The 16,817-nt window shown below is 46.9% G+C and overlaps 2 protein-coding genes across 3 annotated transcripts; one reads left to right on the plus strand and one right to left on the minus strand.

Annotated features, from left to right (window-relative positions):
- Positions 1–1,623: 1,623 nt before the first annotated feature.
- lonp1 (lon peptidase 1, mitochondrial) lies at positions 1,624–13,350 on the plus strand (the record flags this gene model as incomplete). Of its 2 annotated transcripts, none has more annotated exons than XM_084444013.1 (18): positions 1,624–2,181; positions 3,575–3,663; positions 3,842–3,961; positions 4,229–4,490; positions 4,636–4,697; positions 5,054–5,183; positions 5,293–5,376; positions 5,580–5,800; positions 6,424–6,562; positions 7,082–7,260; positions 9,230–9,317; positions 9,416–9,538; positions 9,675–9,791; positions 9,991–10,131; positions 10,441–10,606; positions 11,197–11,423; positions 11,565–11,729; positions 12,589–13,350. In XM_084444013.1, 18 exons carry the CDS (start codon positions 1,624–1,626, stop codon positions 12,736–12,738), a joined length of 3,021 nt encoding a protein of 1,006 aa, XP_084300139.1. In that variant the 3' UTR covers positions 12,739–13,350. The 2 variants fall into 2 exon arrangements, with proteins under 2 accessions (XP_084300139.1, XP_084300140.1); XM_084444014.1 differs by lacking the exon at positions 1,624–2,181 and adding an exon at positions 2,608–2,649.
- Positions 13,351–14,660: 1,310 nt separating this feature from the next.
- On the minus strand, positions 14,661–16,460 carry rpl36 (ribosomal protein L36). The gene is made up of 4 exons (XM_084444159.1): positions 16,415–16,460; positions 15,883–15,977; positions 15,504–15,638; positions 14,661–14,800 (listed from the first exon to the last, which is right to left on the minus strand). The coding sequence occupies exons 2-4, from the start codon at positions 15,973–15,975 to the stop codon at positions 14,711–14,713; spliced, it is 318 nt and encodes a 105-aa protein (XP_084300285.1). The 5' UTR covers positions 15,976–15,977; positions 16,415–16,460; the 3' UTR covers positions 14,661–14,710.
- Positions 16,461–16,817: the final 357 nt, after the last annotated feature.

The following is a 16,817-nucleotide window of genomic DNA, read 5'->3' on the forward strand; positions in this document are numbered from 1 at the left end:
CAATCAGGTGTTGACATGGCATTTTGAAAAGCGCGCGTACGTGGACGTGCTCCAACTAAATGGACTCAAGCTTTCTTGCTGAATTGGTTAATGTACAGTGTAATTATGACTATGATAGGGGATCTATACAACATACATACACAACAATTCAATACAACATTTACACAACGTGCGTACTGTACTAGTACGGTCGACCACCGGGATAACCTGGCCGCCAGGGGGCGCTACGGCCAAACAAATCTCGACCGGTGTTGTGCTGAAACGGGTCCCCTGCCATAATTTGTCCGCCCAGCAGGAAAACTGCAATATATCGGGCTAGGACTGTCCTTTCGACGCACGGTTTGAACTGGCGTATTCTGGGACTCTCAGCTCAGCTATTCTCTGTATGTGTTAAGCGGGATCATTCAGGCCGGTGCATCGAAATGAAACATTCAAAAGTTCACCGCACTTGCTATGTGGTGCTGACACATGGCTCGGACTATTTGTCCTCCCAAATCTCCCAAACGAGTTGACACCAAAAGTATATAAGATAGGCTACTCCTAGCCTGAATACTCCTAGCCCAAGATATGACCTTTATCAGCATTTTGGTACAATTTTGGGTCGATAGTGTCGATATCAGGTGGGGGATTTCTCCTCTCCTCTCTCTCCTAGTCTGGGACAGAAAGAAGGGTGCAACAGACCTTACAAACAAACATTTCCCAATCAGTTCCCTTAAAACTTCCACAATGATACAAAGTGCCCGGATTTCTAAATAAAGGCCTTTCAAAACTAAAACAATGACAGAAACAGTGTGGGTAGGGTTGACCATATTGCATCGGCCATATCTTGACATAGGAATAAGGTCACAGAGACACGCAGTTTGGACTGGCAGAAAGCTCTCCATGTAACAAACCATTCCAAACATGTCCTGCTCACGCGCCCATGTACACACACAGAGCCAAAACAAAACAGTTTGAGTGATGCCAGCTCCCCATGTGTGGTGCTAGAGACAGGGGGTTTGAACTCGAGAGAGAGAGGAGCTCCACAGAGCAACCTGACACAGATGCCCATTCACCTTCATTCATTTAGACACGCTCAGGAGACAACATGATAGGTCGAAGACAGACAGACAGACAGACAGACAGACAGACAGACAGACAGATAGATAGACAGATAGATAGATAGATAGATAGATAGATAGATAGATAGATAGATAGATAGATAGATAGATAGATAGAAGATAGATGTGCAGAACAACCACACAGGCATTAGTAAAAATGAAATTGTAAAAAAAATAAAAAATTATCAGGTAGCCTAGTTAAGATTACATTTTTTAATTCAACTATAGCCTACACCAGAAAACGTAGTTTCCACAAAATGACATTCAAAACAATGTTACAATGCTGTGTACTTATAGAGTTGGGTTTCCTGTGACAACAGCCCAGTTACTCAAAAGTGCATTTGAGCTACAGTGAAACATTATCACTGATAACAGAAATATCTATTTTGTGGTTGATCGTATTGAGTCTGATACGGTCTGATAGCTCTCTGTGCTGGATGCAGTTGGGGGGCGGAGCTCCTGCCGTAAACCTGCCGGAAGAAGTTCTTGTCATGTGCTGTGTGTAGAATGCTCGAGATCCAACATGGCCACTTGCATGAGAATGGTGGCTGCTTGCAAGCACTCGTACAAAAACGGGGCAATTCTTCAGAAAAATCACTCCAGTATGTTTACAACAAGGGCTGTTCGGTCTCTGGTGAGCGAGACACCTGGTTGGACTGGACTGGTGGCCAAACGGTCCTATTTTTCAAGTAGTACACTTAGAAAAACCTTATGCAACGGCAACTTTGGTAACGTTATTCCATCAATGTCAGGAGTTGGGAGGTTGCCGTGGCTCAACCGATGGACGAGGGTTACCGGTGTTTTCGCTGCCGAGAGGGAAATTCTGAATTTGGCGTCTCCGATCCACTCTGACCAGCGGAGGTTGTTTGGCAACAAAAGTAGCGGCGCGGGGTTTTCAGGGGAAGATGGATCGGAGAGCAGTGGTTCTGGAGGGGACGAGTCGGGGGGCGACGGAGCACCGTACATCTCCCCCCAAATGACAGCTCTCACCCCCATGCTAGTGCCTGAAGTTTTCCCCAACGTGCCACTGATCGCAGTCAGTAGAAACCCGGTTTTTCCTAGGTTCATCAAGATCATCGAGGTAAGCCCATGTATCCAGCCGCCATACAGATGATGCAATAACGTTACTCAAAAATACTGACATAACCAAACAGTTGTTTCTATAGTGCAAGTATGGCTCATGATGTTTTCTTCCATGCGTGTAATCTTATTCGACCTGATTCACATAACTATAGAAACCCTTATTCGTACTGAAACGTAGGCTATTGCAGGTTATTTCATCAGCCACCAGTGAGTCCATGACCCAGGGTGACCTAGACAACCTTGCATCTATGATCAGTCTACTACAATGCTTTGGGGGTGTCAAAAAGGGTTTTCTCACTCACAAATTGTAGGTCTATGTTTTTAGGATCATTTTACTGTAGAAGAGATATAGGAATGACAATATATTTGAATTACCAATTAGTTTGAAATGGTAAATGGTATTTTTGTTCACCCCCCATCCCAAGTCCCCTCCTAGGGAATGTCAGGACCAGAGTGTCTATCTCAGGTGTGTGGCCCACTGCTGGTTTGATTGATTGATTTTATTTATTTTTAAGACAGGGACAAGGTACAGTCGACATTTACCCTATAGAATAGGGAGAGATGCACTGTACAAGGTTATAGCTAGACAGCTAATTTCCACCCGCAGTGCCTGGGCAAATAAATATACAGTCTTAAAATAGTGGGACAAATAGTACACAGTAGGAAAGTTACATACATAGAAGGAATACAAAAAAGTTATGTAGCAAAGATTTTACTCATTCCTATACCCACATCCCAACCTCCCCAGACCCTTAAAAAACAGCCCCCATACATATGTGCCACACACACACACATACACACACACACACAAACACACACTTGACTACAGGTGCGACTACAGGTGCGCGCAGCTTTGCTGAGCGAGTATCCACTGCTTTGCGAGGCGAGAGAAGCTATGAAAGCTTGTTGTTGCTGTGAGTTCTTTTGGAAGGCTGTTCCACTGTTTTATGGCCGTAAAGATGAAGGATGATTGACCAAAAGCAGTCTTACGTTGTGGGATTCTGCACGCCCTCTGCGTTGTTGACCTAGTGGCTCGAGTCATTAACTCAGAGCTGAGTGTTACAAACTTTCTCAGGGGGGGAGGAGCAGCATTATGGATGATTTTAAACATAAGACAGACATTTGAGTACATGATCAGATTTTCAAAGTTTAGCATATTATATTTCCAAAGGATATTACAGTGGTGATAGTATCGTGATTTCTTGTCATGTATTTTGAGAGCATTTTTATATAGTGACTCAAGAGGTCTTTGTGTTGTTTTGCCTGCCTGAGCCCAGCTTGACATACAATAAGAGTGGTAGTTCAGAGAGCACCTGTAGGCCATAGCATAGGGTTGAAGGCTGTCTGTAAACGATGTCTGCCGTGTGTTTCTGTCTGCCGTGTGTTTCTAGGTGAAGAACAAGCAGCTGATGGATCTGTTGAGGAGGAAAGTCCGACTGGCTCAGCCGTACGCCGGGGTGTTCTTGAAGAAGGACGATGCGTAAGGAGGAAACCGCGTTAATTAAATTAATATCTGGATCGAGCATCTTCGCATGTCACGTATTATAGCCTTCTTTCTCCCTCCTCTGCCTCTCCCTTTCACTTTCTCTAACTCCCTCCCCCTCTCCCCCTCTCTTTCCTACCCTCTCCCTCCCTCCCTCTCTCTCTCTCTGTTTCAGTAATGAGTCTGATGTGGTGGAGAGTCTGGACGCCGTCTATAACACTGGCACCTTCGTCCAGATCCACGAGATGCAGGACCTGGGGGACAAGCTCAGAATGATCGTCATGGGGCACCGAAGGTAAGAAGAACAAACTCTGTTACTTCCAGCCTTTATGGATACGCCTTGTCTGAACACCCAAAGCACGCCACCCTGTCCTGGATCTATCCCAGATCTGTGAGGGGTGGATTGGTTTAAGCAGTTGAGTGACAAGAACAAAAAAACGTATCAGTTAACATCCATATCCGTGATTGACTTTGTCACTGTGATGGAGAGATATTTTGAAGTATTTCATGTTGAGCAGCTGAAAGTCACCGCCTCCTTCCTGTTCTCTCTCTCTGGCACTAGGGTCCGCATCACCAGGCAGCTGGAGGTGGAGCCGGACGAGCCCACGGCTGCGCCTGAGATGGAGGCCGAGCCCAAACCCCCCCGCAGGAAGCCCAAACGCCCCCGTAAGGACGCGCCCGCCTCGCTGGCAGAGACGCTGGAGGAGAAGGTGCAGGGGGCAGACCTGACGCCGGAGGCCGTCCCACTGCCTGTGTCGGACATCCTGATGGTGGAGGTGGATAACGTGGTCCACGAGCAGTTTGAGGTCACCGAGGAGGTCAAGGTAAGGGGCTTGTTGCTTGTTAACCAACGTGTTGTGCGGATTTAACTTCCCGGTTTGTGTCAGGTCCTGTTGAAAGGCACGTGGGGTGTTTTTTTATGTAGGCTGTCATCCTCACGTGTGTCACACCGTTGTCTCCCTCCTCCAGGCCCTGACTGCAGAGATTGTGAAAACGATCCGTGACATCATTGCCCTGAACCCACTCTACAGGTGACAACACTTTCACACAGCAACTGACGACCTGACAGTTTGAGTTTACAAAGGGGCGGCTGTGGCTCAGGAGGTAGAGCGGGTCGTCCAATGATCGTGGGGGTTGGGGATGGTTCGAATCTCGGCTCCTCCTGTCTACATGTCGAAGTGTCTTTGGGCAAGACACTGAACCCCAAATTGCTGCCAATGAGCAGGCTAGCACTTTGCAAGTCCAGTCCATTTACCAGTTTACTTCCTACCTTTTCACTGATGTGCTCGTATCATGCTCTCGGCTTTTAATTTGTCTTACTGAATCTGGGCATCCACTGTGTCTTATACGACTGGCACGTCACTCGCTGTCTTGTGTCCGTGTCCAGGGAGTCGGTGCTGCAGATGATGCAGGCGGGACAGAGGGTGGTGGACAACCCCATATACCTGAGTGACATGGGGGCCGCCCTCACAGGGGCGGAGTCACACGAGCTACAGGACGTCCTGGAAGAGACTAATGTAAGTATACGGGTCGTTGTTGATCGCCCCAACCGATGAGCTGATCTATCTGCAAGGTCAGTTGTGTTTCTTCTCATCTGTCAGCAACCTTTTCCATGTGTCTCTCCAGATCCCCAAGCGTCTGTACAAAGCCCTGTCGCTACTGAAGAAGGAGTATGAGCTCAGTAAACTACAACAGCGCCTGGGCAGGGAGGTAAGCAGTGACCTGTGCCTCAGTCTGAATCGGCTCTTTCCTGTGTACAGTAATTGATTACATCTTGTGTGCCCAGCACTTGTATGAAGGTTGATCATGATGGCCTTCGCTGCATGTCCCTCAAGGTCAGGGTCATTGTGAGGGTCAGGCTGGTGTAGACGTTGACCTCTGACCCCGCCTGCTGTCTCTCGTGTGTCCCCCAGGTGGAAGAGAAGATCAAGCAGACCCACAGGAAGTACCTGCTGCAGGAGCAGCTGAAGATCATCAAGAAGGAGCTGGGCCTGGAGAAGGAGGACAAGGACGCCATCGAGGAGAAGTTCCGCGAGCGTCTGAAGGGTCGCACCGTGCCTCAACACATCATGGAGGTCATCAACGAGGAGCTCACCAAGCTCAACCTGCTGGACAACCACTCCTCCGAGTTCAAGTCAGTCTCACTGAAGCAACTGGCTGATAACCTCTCTGCTCAATTATTAGCTATTCTCTACTTTTAATCAGTGATTGGCTGTCCTTAAAAGGTAGGTTCACTATTTTGGACTTTAGGGCATATTCTCAGTTTGTCTTACATGAACCACCTGACACATAGAGACTAGAAACAGAACTATTTTGCGACCGCACTACCGCATTACCTTTCGCACTGTAAACCTCCGCGGCATGTTGTAGAGATGGGGAGGACTGCTTGATCACAGCTGGTCACAATTACATCTCTAGAATGTCCACAATTACTCTCTACAACCATCTTCTCGGAAAAGCACATTTATCATACTTTTTCCAGCATTTCACTAGCCCCATTGACTTCCATTGTAGCCAAGTGTGCGCCTGCAGAACAACTGTAGCTAGCTTAATATTGAGGCGATCAGGGAAATTATAGTCTCTATGTGTCAGGTTCATGTAAGACAGACTGAGAAATGAATAGGCCCGCAAGAACAAAATAGTGAACCTTTCATTTAAATCTAGCACGATTCTAGCTTGCGCTTTAACTGAGTGTACTGGTAATATACTGCTCTGACAGAATCTTATCAAGTCATGATGCTAAACTCTCCTCCGCAGTGTGACGCGTAACTATCTGGACTGGCTGACCTCCATGCCCTGGGGCACCAACAGCGAGGAGAACCTGGCGCTGGGCCGTGCCAAAGAGGTGCTGGAGGAGGATCATTATGGGATGGACGACGTCAAAAAACGCATCCTGGTGAGGAGGGGGTCATAATAATAATAATAATAATAACTTTCATTTATATGGCGCCTTTCATAAAACCCAAGGTTGCTTTACATAGGGGCAATAACAGACAAGATATATATTATGCTTTTATCTGTACAGCACTTTGGTTCAGCCACAGCTGTTTGTAAATGTGCTATATAAATAAAATTGACTTGTCTTGACATGGTTACAGTAACAGTGTAGAGACACTGGTTGGGGTCACAGAGTGTTCTCTATGGCTAAATCAGCACTGTCTTAAAAAAAACCTTGATCTGAAACTAGCACAATTAAAGTGCTAGAATTTATACCAGAATTTATACCACTTTTGTTGTGGGTAAGAGTAGGCATGAAGGTGAAAGGCATGCACTATTGTTAAGATTAGCAAATCTCTTGCAAAACAGTTTGCAAAATCATCATCAAGTTTCACATAAAATCCCTGAAATCTCTCTACTTCATATTTCTCCTCCATGTTTCTCCTGGTATTCCTGTAACCTTCTCACCCCACTGCAGGAGTTCATTGCGGTGAGCCAGTTGAGGGGCTCCACCCAGGGGAAGATCCTGTGTTTCTACGGTCCCCCGGGGGTAGGCAAGACCAGCATCGCCCGCTCCATCGCCAGGGCGCTCAACAGAGAGTACTTCCGCTTCAGCGTGGGGGGCATGACGGACGTAGCTGAGATCAAAGGCCACAGGTGGGGTCTTACCTGTCGTCCCCCTCCTCCAAATAAACACAGTTAACTGCCACTGAATTACTGTATATCAGGGATCATCAACTGGCGGCCCGCGGGCCAAATCCGGCCCCCCAAAGCTTCCCATCCGGCCCTCCTCAAGTATTTAGAATATCTAAAAAAAATAATTCTTCCGAAATAATTTTATTAGGAATGATTTACCGACCCCAAATATGTGCTTTTGGCAGTGGGTTCTAAAGAATCTGTCATCTTATTATTAGCCAGTAGCCTAGTCTACACAACCCGATGCAGGAAGTTAAGGCAGGCTCACTCGTACTGTGCTTGCTTCGCTGGTTGTGAATAGCGGTAGAATGATTTGTGCAGTATATCTTCATGCAAGAATATGGACAAACTCATAGCTCTCATTTAACATTTCGTTTTACTTATTTGACATTTTGTTTCATTTTATTTTTCACATGCACAATGACGGTAGGGTAAATGTTGCTTTCAAGAGTCCATAGAACGGAACGAGTTCACAGAGGCTTCTAATCAGACCATGTCAATGACCAACCAGCTGGAACCCTAAGCACTAAAGCAGACCAAAGTCATCTCAGCGGAACAGAGCGCAGCACAGGGAGCAAAAGCAATTGCCAGATTGCATGATTAAAATAAAAAGATTGCTAGAACAAGAAGAGGAATGACGAGGAGAACTTTGAATCGGTGAGAGAGGTGGTGATGAGGACGTGGCTACGGAGTTGGTGTGGAAACTTTTAGATGGAGGAATTTACGGGTAGTATATGCTGGTCAGTGGTTTAATGCTTTTTTGTCATTGTGGCATAATTATTACGTTACTGTAAGCCTCACAACTAAGCAAGTGTGTGTTTGTGCTGTGAAATGGTGAAATGATGAGTTGGCTGGCTATTATGGAAACTCATAAGTCCCATCGTTGTGGGCATGATTCGCACTTCGCAGAGTTTGCGTGTGTAATGGAATTAAATCTGATCTAAAGTAAAAAGATTTGCCAAGGTTCGCTCAAACAGGTTAAGTCTGGTTTATTGAGAAAACATACGAGCGCAAGGACTTCCAGGATAACGCACGTGAGTGGTTCATCCAACAGAAGTGCCGCAGTCTGGTCTTGCGTGGCCTTATATTCAAAGCAATACACAGGTATGACACTTCCAAGGATGTGATTGGCTAACTCATCTGTAACCGTCATATACAGATATGACACGTCCACACGTCATATGGCAGGCATCATCAACAATGGTCAAGAGTTACAGAGAAAGCGCGGTACACTTTGAATATAGACAATGGAACAATGGCCTAGGCCAAACGGGAAGTCTGAGGTGTGATCCTTCCTGTCATGGTGAGGACACCACGGCAGGGGTGTTTGTTATTACAAAGAAGAGAGGAAGACAGAGGTTCAGAGGTGTTTGGAATGGCAAAAGGCAGGGGACTGGATCAATAGGTTTTAAGAACAAAAGCTGAGATCTGAACGGTTTGAGGCCAGGCCAGTTGTCTCTAAAATTTCCATGACGCGTGTGCGTGCACACATATACAGTAGGCTGTGTTCCGGGACCTGATTTACAGATTGGGGTGCAGTATAGGTCTTAGGAGTCTGTTGACACCAGTGTTGGGCAAGCTACTGAAAATTAGTAATTAGTTAGTTGCTTTCACAAGAAAGTGAAATATTAAACAAAAATATATATTTAAAAAATATGATTTGAAAGTCTGGCTCCCACAGTGTCTGCTGAGAAAAATTCTGGCCCTTGGACAAATGTAGTTGATGACCCCTGCTGTATATGTTGTTAGCCGGGCATATCTGTAAAAGAGACCTGGTCTCGGTATGTTCTTCCCTGTCTAAATAAAGGCTTCAATCTATCATCTATCTGTCACAACAACACTTGCTAGGAAAAAGCTAATGCTAGGAAAAAGCTAATGCTACTTTGCCCTCTCTCTCCGTCTGTCTCTCTCTCTCTCTCTCTCTCTGCAGGAGAACCTATGTTGGAGCTATGCCTGGCAAGATCATTCAGTGCCTAAAGAAGACAAAGACAGAAAACCCACTAGTCCTTATAGATGAGGTAAATGTTGACAGTCGTGACCTGATGTTGTGATGATGATGATGATGAAGATGATGAGGATGGTGATGAAGGTGACTGACTGTACCATGTCATTGCAGGTGGACAAGATTGGCCGTGGATACCAGGGTGACCCATCCTCTGCACTGCTGGAACTGCTGGACCCAGAACAGAATGCCAACTTCCTGGACCACTACCTGGACGTGCCTGTCGACCTGTCCAAGGTGTGTGTGTGCATGTGCGCGCGTGTGTGTGCGTGTTTTGGACGGGTCAAACTCCCCAAGGTCTCTGTGTGTTGTACATAAATTCTGTTGTGGTAGATGTGCCATTTACTCCTATTCAAACCCCGTCCGGCTCTAGGTGCTGTTCATTTGTACAGCCAACGTGACTGACACCATCCCTGAGCCACTCAGAGACCGTATGGAGATGATCAACATTTCTGGATACGTGGCCCAGGAGAAACTAGCCATCGCTGAGGTAGAACACCATGTGCTAGTACCCTTGATAAAGTTTATCTGTATTAGACTGACACTGACACTAGCCTATACAGTATGTGCTGTATATATGGTAATACTGTGTGATTGACGGTACCTATCCTCTCCCTCTCCTCACTTCTCCCACTCCGCTCCCCTCCTCTCCCTCTCCCCCCTCTCCTCACTCCCTGCCTGTCCTCCAGAGGTACCTGGTGCCCCAGCTGAGGAAGCTGTGTGGTCTGACTGACGAGAAGTCCGCCATCTCCTCCGAGGCTCTCAAACTGCTCATCAGGCAATACTGCAGGGAGTCTGGGGTCAGGAACCTCCAGAAGCAAGTAGAGAAGGTACTGTAGTACTGCTAGACTTATATTTGCCCCGTTGGTTGCCCTGTCACTCAGAGGCCCCTGTGGTCGATCGACGCAGTCGCGGCTCTTTTTTTTTTTTTCTACTCTTCAATGCAATTATTGTAAGTTGCTTTGGACAAAAGCGTCTACTAAATGACTAATGTAATGTAATATATGTTTTTATTGGGAGGAGGACAAGACTGATACAAATACAGCACTCTAAATTCAACCCTGGCTCTCTGATTCAGTATTTGATTCTAGAACGTGATGTAGGATTGTAGAATGACTGACCTGCTGTTCCGTGTCCAGGTGTTCCGGAAGGTGGCGTTCCGTATCGTGAACGGGGAGGAGACGGCGGTGGAGATCACCCCGGACAACCTGCAGGAGTACGTGGGCAAGCCCATCTTCACCGTGGACCGGATGTATGACGTCACACCGCCAGGCGTGGTGATGGGACTGGCCTGGACCGCCATGGGTACGTCCAGAAACTTGTCAGAACCGCCCCGGAAACACAATCATTGTCTAAAGCGGCCGCGGTCAACTCTGGCTGCCGTACGGTAACCGGAACGCACCGCAACCGGAGTCAGTGGAATTGAGCTGTAGTTGAGTTACGAATCACATTCTTCTACTTTTTACTTCCAGTACGTACTACAGCTGCCCCTAGAAAGTACATACTTTGCACGCAGTATGCATCCAATTGGGACATACTACCTTGTCATAACATTGCACCTTGAAATTTGACCACTTGTGTCGCTGTCCATAAAGTGACATTCATCCACAGCTGGGATTCATCAAAATGCCTCTGGCGCGACTCGCACATAATTTCCGCTGAGCACAGGATTGTGGGTCAGAATAGCCCAAAGGTTTTGCTGGCTTGCATACTGCAAAATACGACCGGATGTAGGACATCCTGGTATTTTTGCCATACTGCATGTGGCATACTATGTATTGGGACATACTACATACATTTTTGGTAGTATGGAAGAACGCGATTCGGAACGCAGCCTATCAGTGAGCTTTAACAAGCCTTCCCATCTCTCTCTGCCTCTCCCCCTCCCTCGCCAGGCGGCACAACCCTGTTCATCGAGACGTCTCTACGGCGACCCAGGGAGGCGGCGGCGGCGGGTAAGGACGGCCCTCGGGAGGGAACCCTGGAGGTGACGGGGCAGCTGGGAGACGTGATGAAGGAGAGTGCCAAGATCGCCTACACCTACGCCAGATCCTTCCTTATGACCCAGAAGCCTGATAACCATTTCCTGGTCGACTCCCACTTGCACCTGCACGTGCCCGAGGTGAGGGGGGGGGGGACACTTTATTCACCTTACAACAGCATGATGCAATATCACCACAAATAGCCCTACACCGCAGGAGGCGTCTGCTGTTGGCCATCGTTGTGAAGGTTGCGTTGTTGACCTCGGGATTCGACCTTCTAGGGTGCTACTCCCAAGGACGGCCCGAGCGCCGGCTGCACTATCGTCACGGCGCTGCTGTCCCTGGCGACCAACACGCCAGTGCGCGAGAACGTGGCCATGACCGGGGAGCTGTCGCTGACTGGAAAAATCCTGCCTGTAGGAGGCATCAAGGAGAAGACCATCGCTGTGAGTCACACTGCTGGTCTTTGAACAACACACACAGAGACAAACACACTTGCTCTCATTCATATATTCCTCCTCTACCACCACAAACCACCAGCTCAGTGGCGGTGGTTAGAGTGGTTGGAGTGTGGTTGTGGTTGCTTGTGGTTAGAGTGTCCGCCCTGAGAATTGGGAGGTTGGGGGTTCGATCCTCGGCCGAGTCATACCAAAGACTATAAAAAATGGCACCCAAAGCCTCCCTGTTTAAATGGTAAATGGACTGCACTTATATAGCGCTTTTCCACCTTAGCGGCACTCAAAGCGCTTTACAATGGCCTCTCATTCACCCATTCACACACCCATTCACACACCAATGGTGGTAGCTGCCATGCAAGGTGCTAACCTGCTCATTGGGAGCAATTTGGGGTTAGGTGTCTTGCTCACACTTCGACATGTGGACAGTCGGAGCTGGGATTCGAACCACTGACCCTTTGATCATTGAACGACCCGCTCTACCAACTGAGCTACAGCCGCCCCTTGTTTAGGGTTGGATTGGGGGCAAGTCCCTGAGACATAGTAGTGTCCCTGAGACATACTAGTATCATGTCCAGGGGGTGTACTTGTACATCAAACTGCCTCACGCTACGGAATCAGGGGATAGGCTCATGTGCTATGGGCCACTAGACTCGAGAACCATTGGTTCCCAAGGCTACTTACTTACCACCACACACTAAGTAACTATTACTCATTCATTCACTCACCACCACCCAACAACTGACACGACTCACAGGGTATCTAGGCAGTGTTGTTCATCTCTCTGTGTGATCATTTTGTATCCGTGGTGACCATGTGTATGTATGCTGTCTCTCTCCGTCCTCTCCAGGCGAAGCGGGCCGGCGTGACCTGCATCATCCTGCCGGCGGAGAACAAGAAGGACTTCTCCGACCTGCCGGAGTTCATCACCGAGGGCCTGGAGGTGCACTTCGTGGACCACTACAGCAAGATGTACGGCATAGTGTTCCCCCAGCAGTGACACGGTTAGGCCGGGGGCCAGGGGACTGAGGACTGGCGACAGGGACAGTGTTCTGCTGGAGCTTCCCTCTGCTGCCAGGAGGATGAGGATGGACAGATCACGGAGGCGGATGGAGAGATGACTGACAGGCCCACCACCCATGAGAGAATCCTGAACATTACCAGTGTTCCAGGGCTCTCACCCTTCAGTCAAGCGTTATCTTATTTGTACTGTAGTACATTTTATGCGAGGGAGTGTGTGTGTGTGATACACCGGGACCCCAGGCAGACCCAGACCATAACAGAGCTCTGTGTGTGTGTGTGAGAGAGAGAGAGTGAGAGAGAGTGAGAGAGTGTGTGTGTGTGTGTGTGTGCGTGTGTGTGTGTGTGAGAGAGAGTGAGAGTGAGAGAGAGTGAGTGAGAGAGAGAGACTGTGTGACTGATGGTGTGTGGAGGTGGACCTCAGGTCACGCTCAAGTGAACTCATCGGGCTGCCAGCGTCACACAAGAGGTACATCCTAATCACCGAACCACCATCACTACAGAGCTGGGGTCATGACCTTGCTGCCACGCCAAGCCTCGATTCACACTTTTTTTTATTTATCAAATATATGTGACATCTAATCTAACTGCTGAACCGTCATGACGACTACCGTTTTTATTTCCTTCTCCACTCACTTTCTATTCTTTGTAACCATTTGGTTGCTCTATGTCGGCCTCACACTAAATGAAATCAGTTGGGTTGCATCACGCACATAAGGAGAATCTTAAGACATTCTTGTCACGAATCTCAAACATGCGCACACTGCAAGATTCGAAAATAACGCCTCATCACACACACGACAGGATATTATTGTGCTGAAGGGAGCAATGAACCACTGCCTTGCTCGTAGTGACATTTTAATCTAAATATCAGATGTTTGATTTTGTTGGGGCGGCCCTGATAGTCTGCAAACCGATTGGGAGGTTTAAGATGGGATCTTCAAACCCCTCACATTACAAAATTATCTTGGCCGAACCTTTGTACTAGCCAACGTTACAGACCAGGGACCTCATCATTGTGGATACACCCTTTTTCATTTACACCTGATTTTTGTACTTGCTTTTCTCTGCAAATAATGTGATGTGTCATGCCAAAACTCGATGGGAAATATTGTGAGATATATACACAATATTTCCCATCGAGTTTTGTCATGATACATCACATTATTTGCGGAGAAAAGCAAGTACAAAAATCAGGTGTAAATGAAAACGGGTGTATCCACAATGATAAATGAGGCCCGATATCTCCGATTGTCGGGAGAAGTGAATGGGGTATGAATCGGCCCAAAAATCCTGTAGTGTGCACACCAGCTCCTCAAGAAAGATGATTTATTCCAGGTGTGCGCAGATAGAGAACGACACAGATATAGATTATCACTTACCAGATTATTTCACAATGAACCTTATTGGTTGCTATACTTTTGTGGTGTGGCAAAATATCACTGGTTTATGCGATTAAGTGTTTTAAATTAATTATGGCAATGATGCCGCAACAATGTACAGTAACATTTAAACTCAAAATGAACCCGACTTGCCAGAATCTTTTCAGGCAGTTCGGTTTCTTCTATGTGCAAGCTCCAGTCTGATGGCAGATGGGTCATTTCAATTTGGCTCCCAGAATCCTGTTTTATGAAACCTATAGCCATTGTATCATAGCCTCCACGACCCAACACTGAGCCACACATGATGCAGAATAGTCTATATTACAGGATGCATTCTCCATTCTGCAAGTTGCTTTTGGACAAAGGCACTGCCCTAAATAGCATGTAACACTAGCTGTCCTACATGTAAGTTAGTTAACTTAAGGTCACAGTGCAAGCACAAGCTGAGCAGCAGTCACAACTCACTCCAAGCCTAATACAAGATCATATCATTTTACAACAAACAAGAGCCAAGACGAGGTTTTTTCTTTTGTGAAATACAAATATTTATTTGTCCCAATTTTTGACAGTTTAATCCTTCTTGGCTGCAGCCTTCCTCATGGCGGCCAGGACATTGCTCAGCTCCTCTCTCTTTCTCTTGGCACGGATGTGAGTTCCAATCTGGGGACCAATCACAGAACACGATTAACATCAGCAACACTAGCATGAGACCATCTACATTCACAGGCCTAGTCTCCAACTGACACAGACTGCTAAAGAATGATTTTTAGGGGAGAGTTTGATAGAAAAGACAGCTTCGGCCTGGGCACGACTAACAAGCACAAGATTAACAGTCATGAATAAAAGATTGACAGTTAAAAAAGGTATAAATTAACTACCACTACCTGCTTATACAGGGAAAACATGGTTTCTTTTCTAGCACTTTGCCCACCTGAGTGTATCCTCTAAAAACCATTAGCTCAGTTCAGCCACCACTGATCCTGCAAGGGTTCTACAGACCTTATAGCGCAGATATTAGGACAATGACAAAAATGTCACTGACACCCAAGTAGGCAAAAATGGTCTGTTAGGTAAACGTGCATGCTTGGATGTGAATGTATGGCAACTTATTAAATTGTGCCATTCTTTATTAGAGCCAGAGACACCAGCCAGCAGTTACAGGGAAGCCACGCCAGCATCACTGTACCGGCTGGCTTAGGGCCCATTCATACTCTACGCTGGCCGAGCTACGTCATCTGCGTAGGGCTGCGCGACGGGACATTGACACAAACTTGTGTCGTGGATACAATTGTTGCCGCATTGCTTTTTGGTGGAACTGCCCGAAAGCCCAGTGGCATATTGACAGCCAGCTAGATACACTTACCCTCTTCTTGATGAACTTGAGGGCACGCTTGTCCTTGGACACCTTCAGCAACTCCATAGCGCGCCTCTCATAGGGGGCGAAGCCGCACACCTCGCGGATCATGTCTCGCACAAACTTGCTGTGCTTAGTCAGGCGCTGGAAAAACACAACAGATTAGAAGAGGTACAGAACACAGCACAGGCACCTCATGTGAAGTCTGACCATGCATAGCGCCCTTGGGAGACAGAAGTGCACATGCACTGTGCATCAGTCTACATAAGCATCACTGCTATGGAGTGGACTATGGGAGTGAGGGCTGACGTTGATCCATCATGAGTCAGTATGTCTGCTGGCCATGTTGTTGCGAAGCATTCTGGGCATCAATATGATGGGTACTTACCCCTCGTCTGCGACCGTGCTTCGGAGCGGCGACGTTCTTGGTTACGGGGTGGCCTTTGTTAAGGCCCACGGCCATAGGATACCTGATAGCCATGTCTACGAAGAGAAACAGACTCAGGTTAAACACTGACCATAATAAGTAGCAACTAGCTGATGTTATCTACCGACCAAGCTAGCTCGCTCATCTTGCAGTTGACAGTGAGACAAGTAGCGTAAATGGTAAAGCATAAAAGCACTCTCCTTAGCAGTTCGGTACCATTACGCACGGTTTCACGCCTTTTCAATCGTACAAGTTTAGCTGTAGAGACTGCAAGGTGATATGGGCTCCATTTGTATCGAGAGGAGGGCATGTAAGCGCGTCGACTTATGTGAATTTATCACTTACTTTCCTACTTACTCAACGCAATATCGAACGAATGGGTTAAGTAATATCTCTATAATACACATGTTTTAACGGGTTTCACTATATCTAAGTGATGATGGTGATTTTAAATAGATTTTGGGTCTCGAAATTGGCCCATAGATTATCATACCTGCTTACTACAATGGCGGACAAACCGGAAGGAATGTTTAGCTGTGAATGCTGGGTAATGAGGGCTTATCAGACAGGAATATCCTGGTAACTGTAGCAGCGCCTCTTGTGGATAGGAGAGTGACTCTGAATGATAAACTGTCCCTGTCTAGATCAAAATATACTAAATATCTGGTCAAAGAGCACAAATCAAGAACAATATATATATATATATATATATATATATATATATATATATATATAAATTTATAAAATATATATGGTCACAACATGAATGCAGTTCACTGTATCTTGCAGCGGAGTTTGATCAAATGGGTTTTCGAGAACTGGGCTGACTTGCTTTAGAACTTGTTATTAAAAGTCAATTTGAATAAGTTCTAAAGCGAGTTGAATACCCACCCCTC

The sequence above is a fragment of the Borostomias antarcticus genome (assembly GCF_949987555.1).
Source record: "Borostomias antarcticus genome assembly, chromosome: 10".
NCBI classification, from domain to species: domain Eukaryota; kingdom Metazoa; phylum Chordata; class Actinopteri; order Stomiiformes; family Stomiidae; genus Borostomias; species Borostomias antarcticus.

What these genes read in the sequence shown, in the direction of transcription:
- rpl36 (XM_084444159.1), bottom strand. Translation starts at nt 15,975, where the DNA reads ATGGCTATCAGGTATCCTATGGCCGTGGGCCTTAACAAAGGCCACCCC. An exon ending in AGCACGGTCGCAGACGAGGG is followed by an intron (nt 15,639 to 15,882) that starts GTAAGTACCCAT and finishes GTGTTTTTCCAG; the next exon opens with CGCCTGACTAAGCACAGCAA. An exon ending in TCAAGTTCATCAAGAAGAGG is followed by an intron (nt 14,801 to 15,503) that starts GTAAGTGTATCT and finishes ATTGGTCCCCAG; the next exon opens with ATTGGAACTCACATCCGTGC.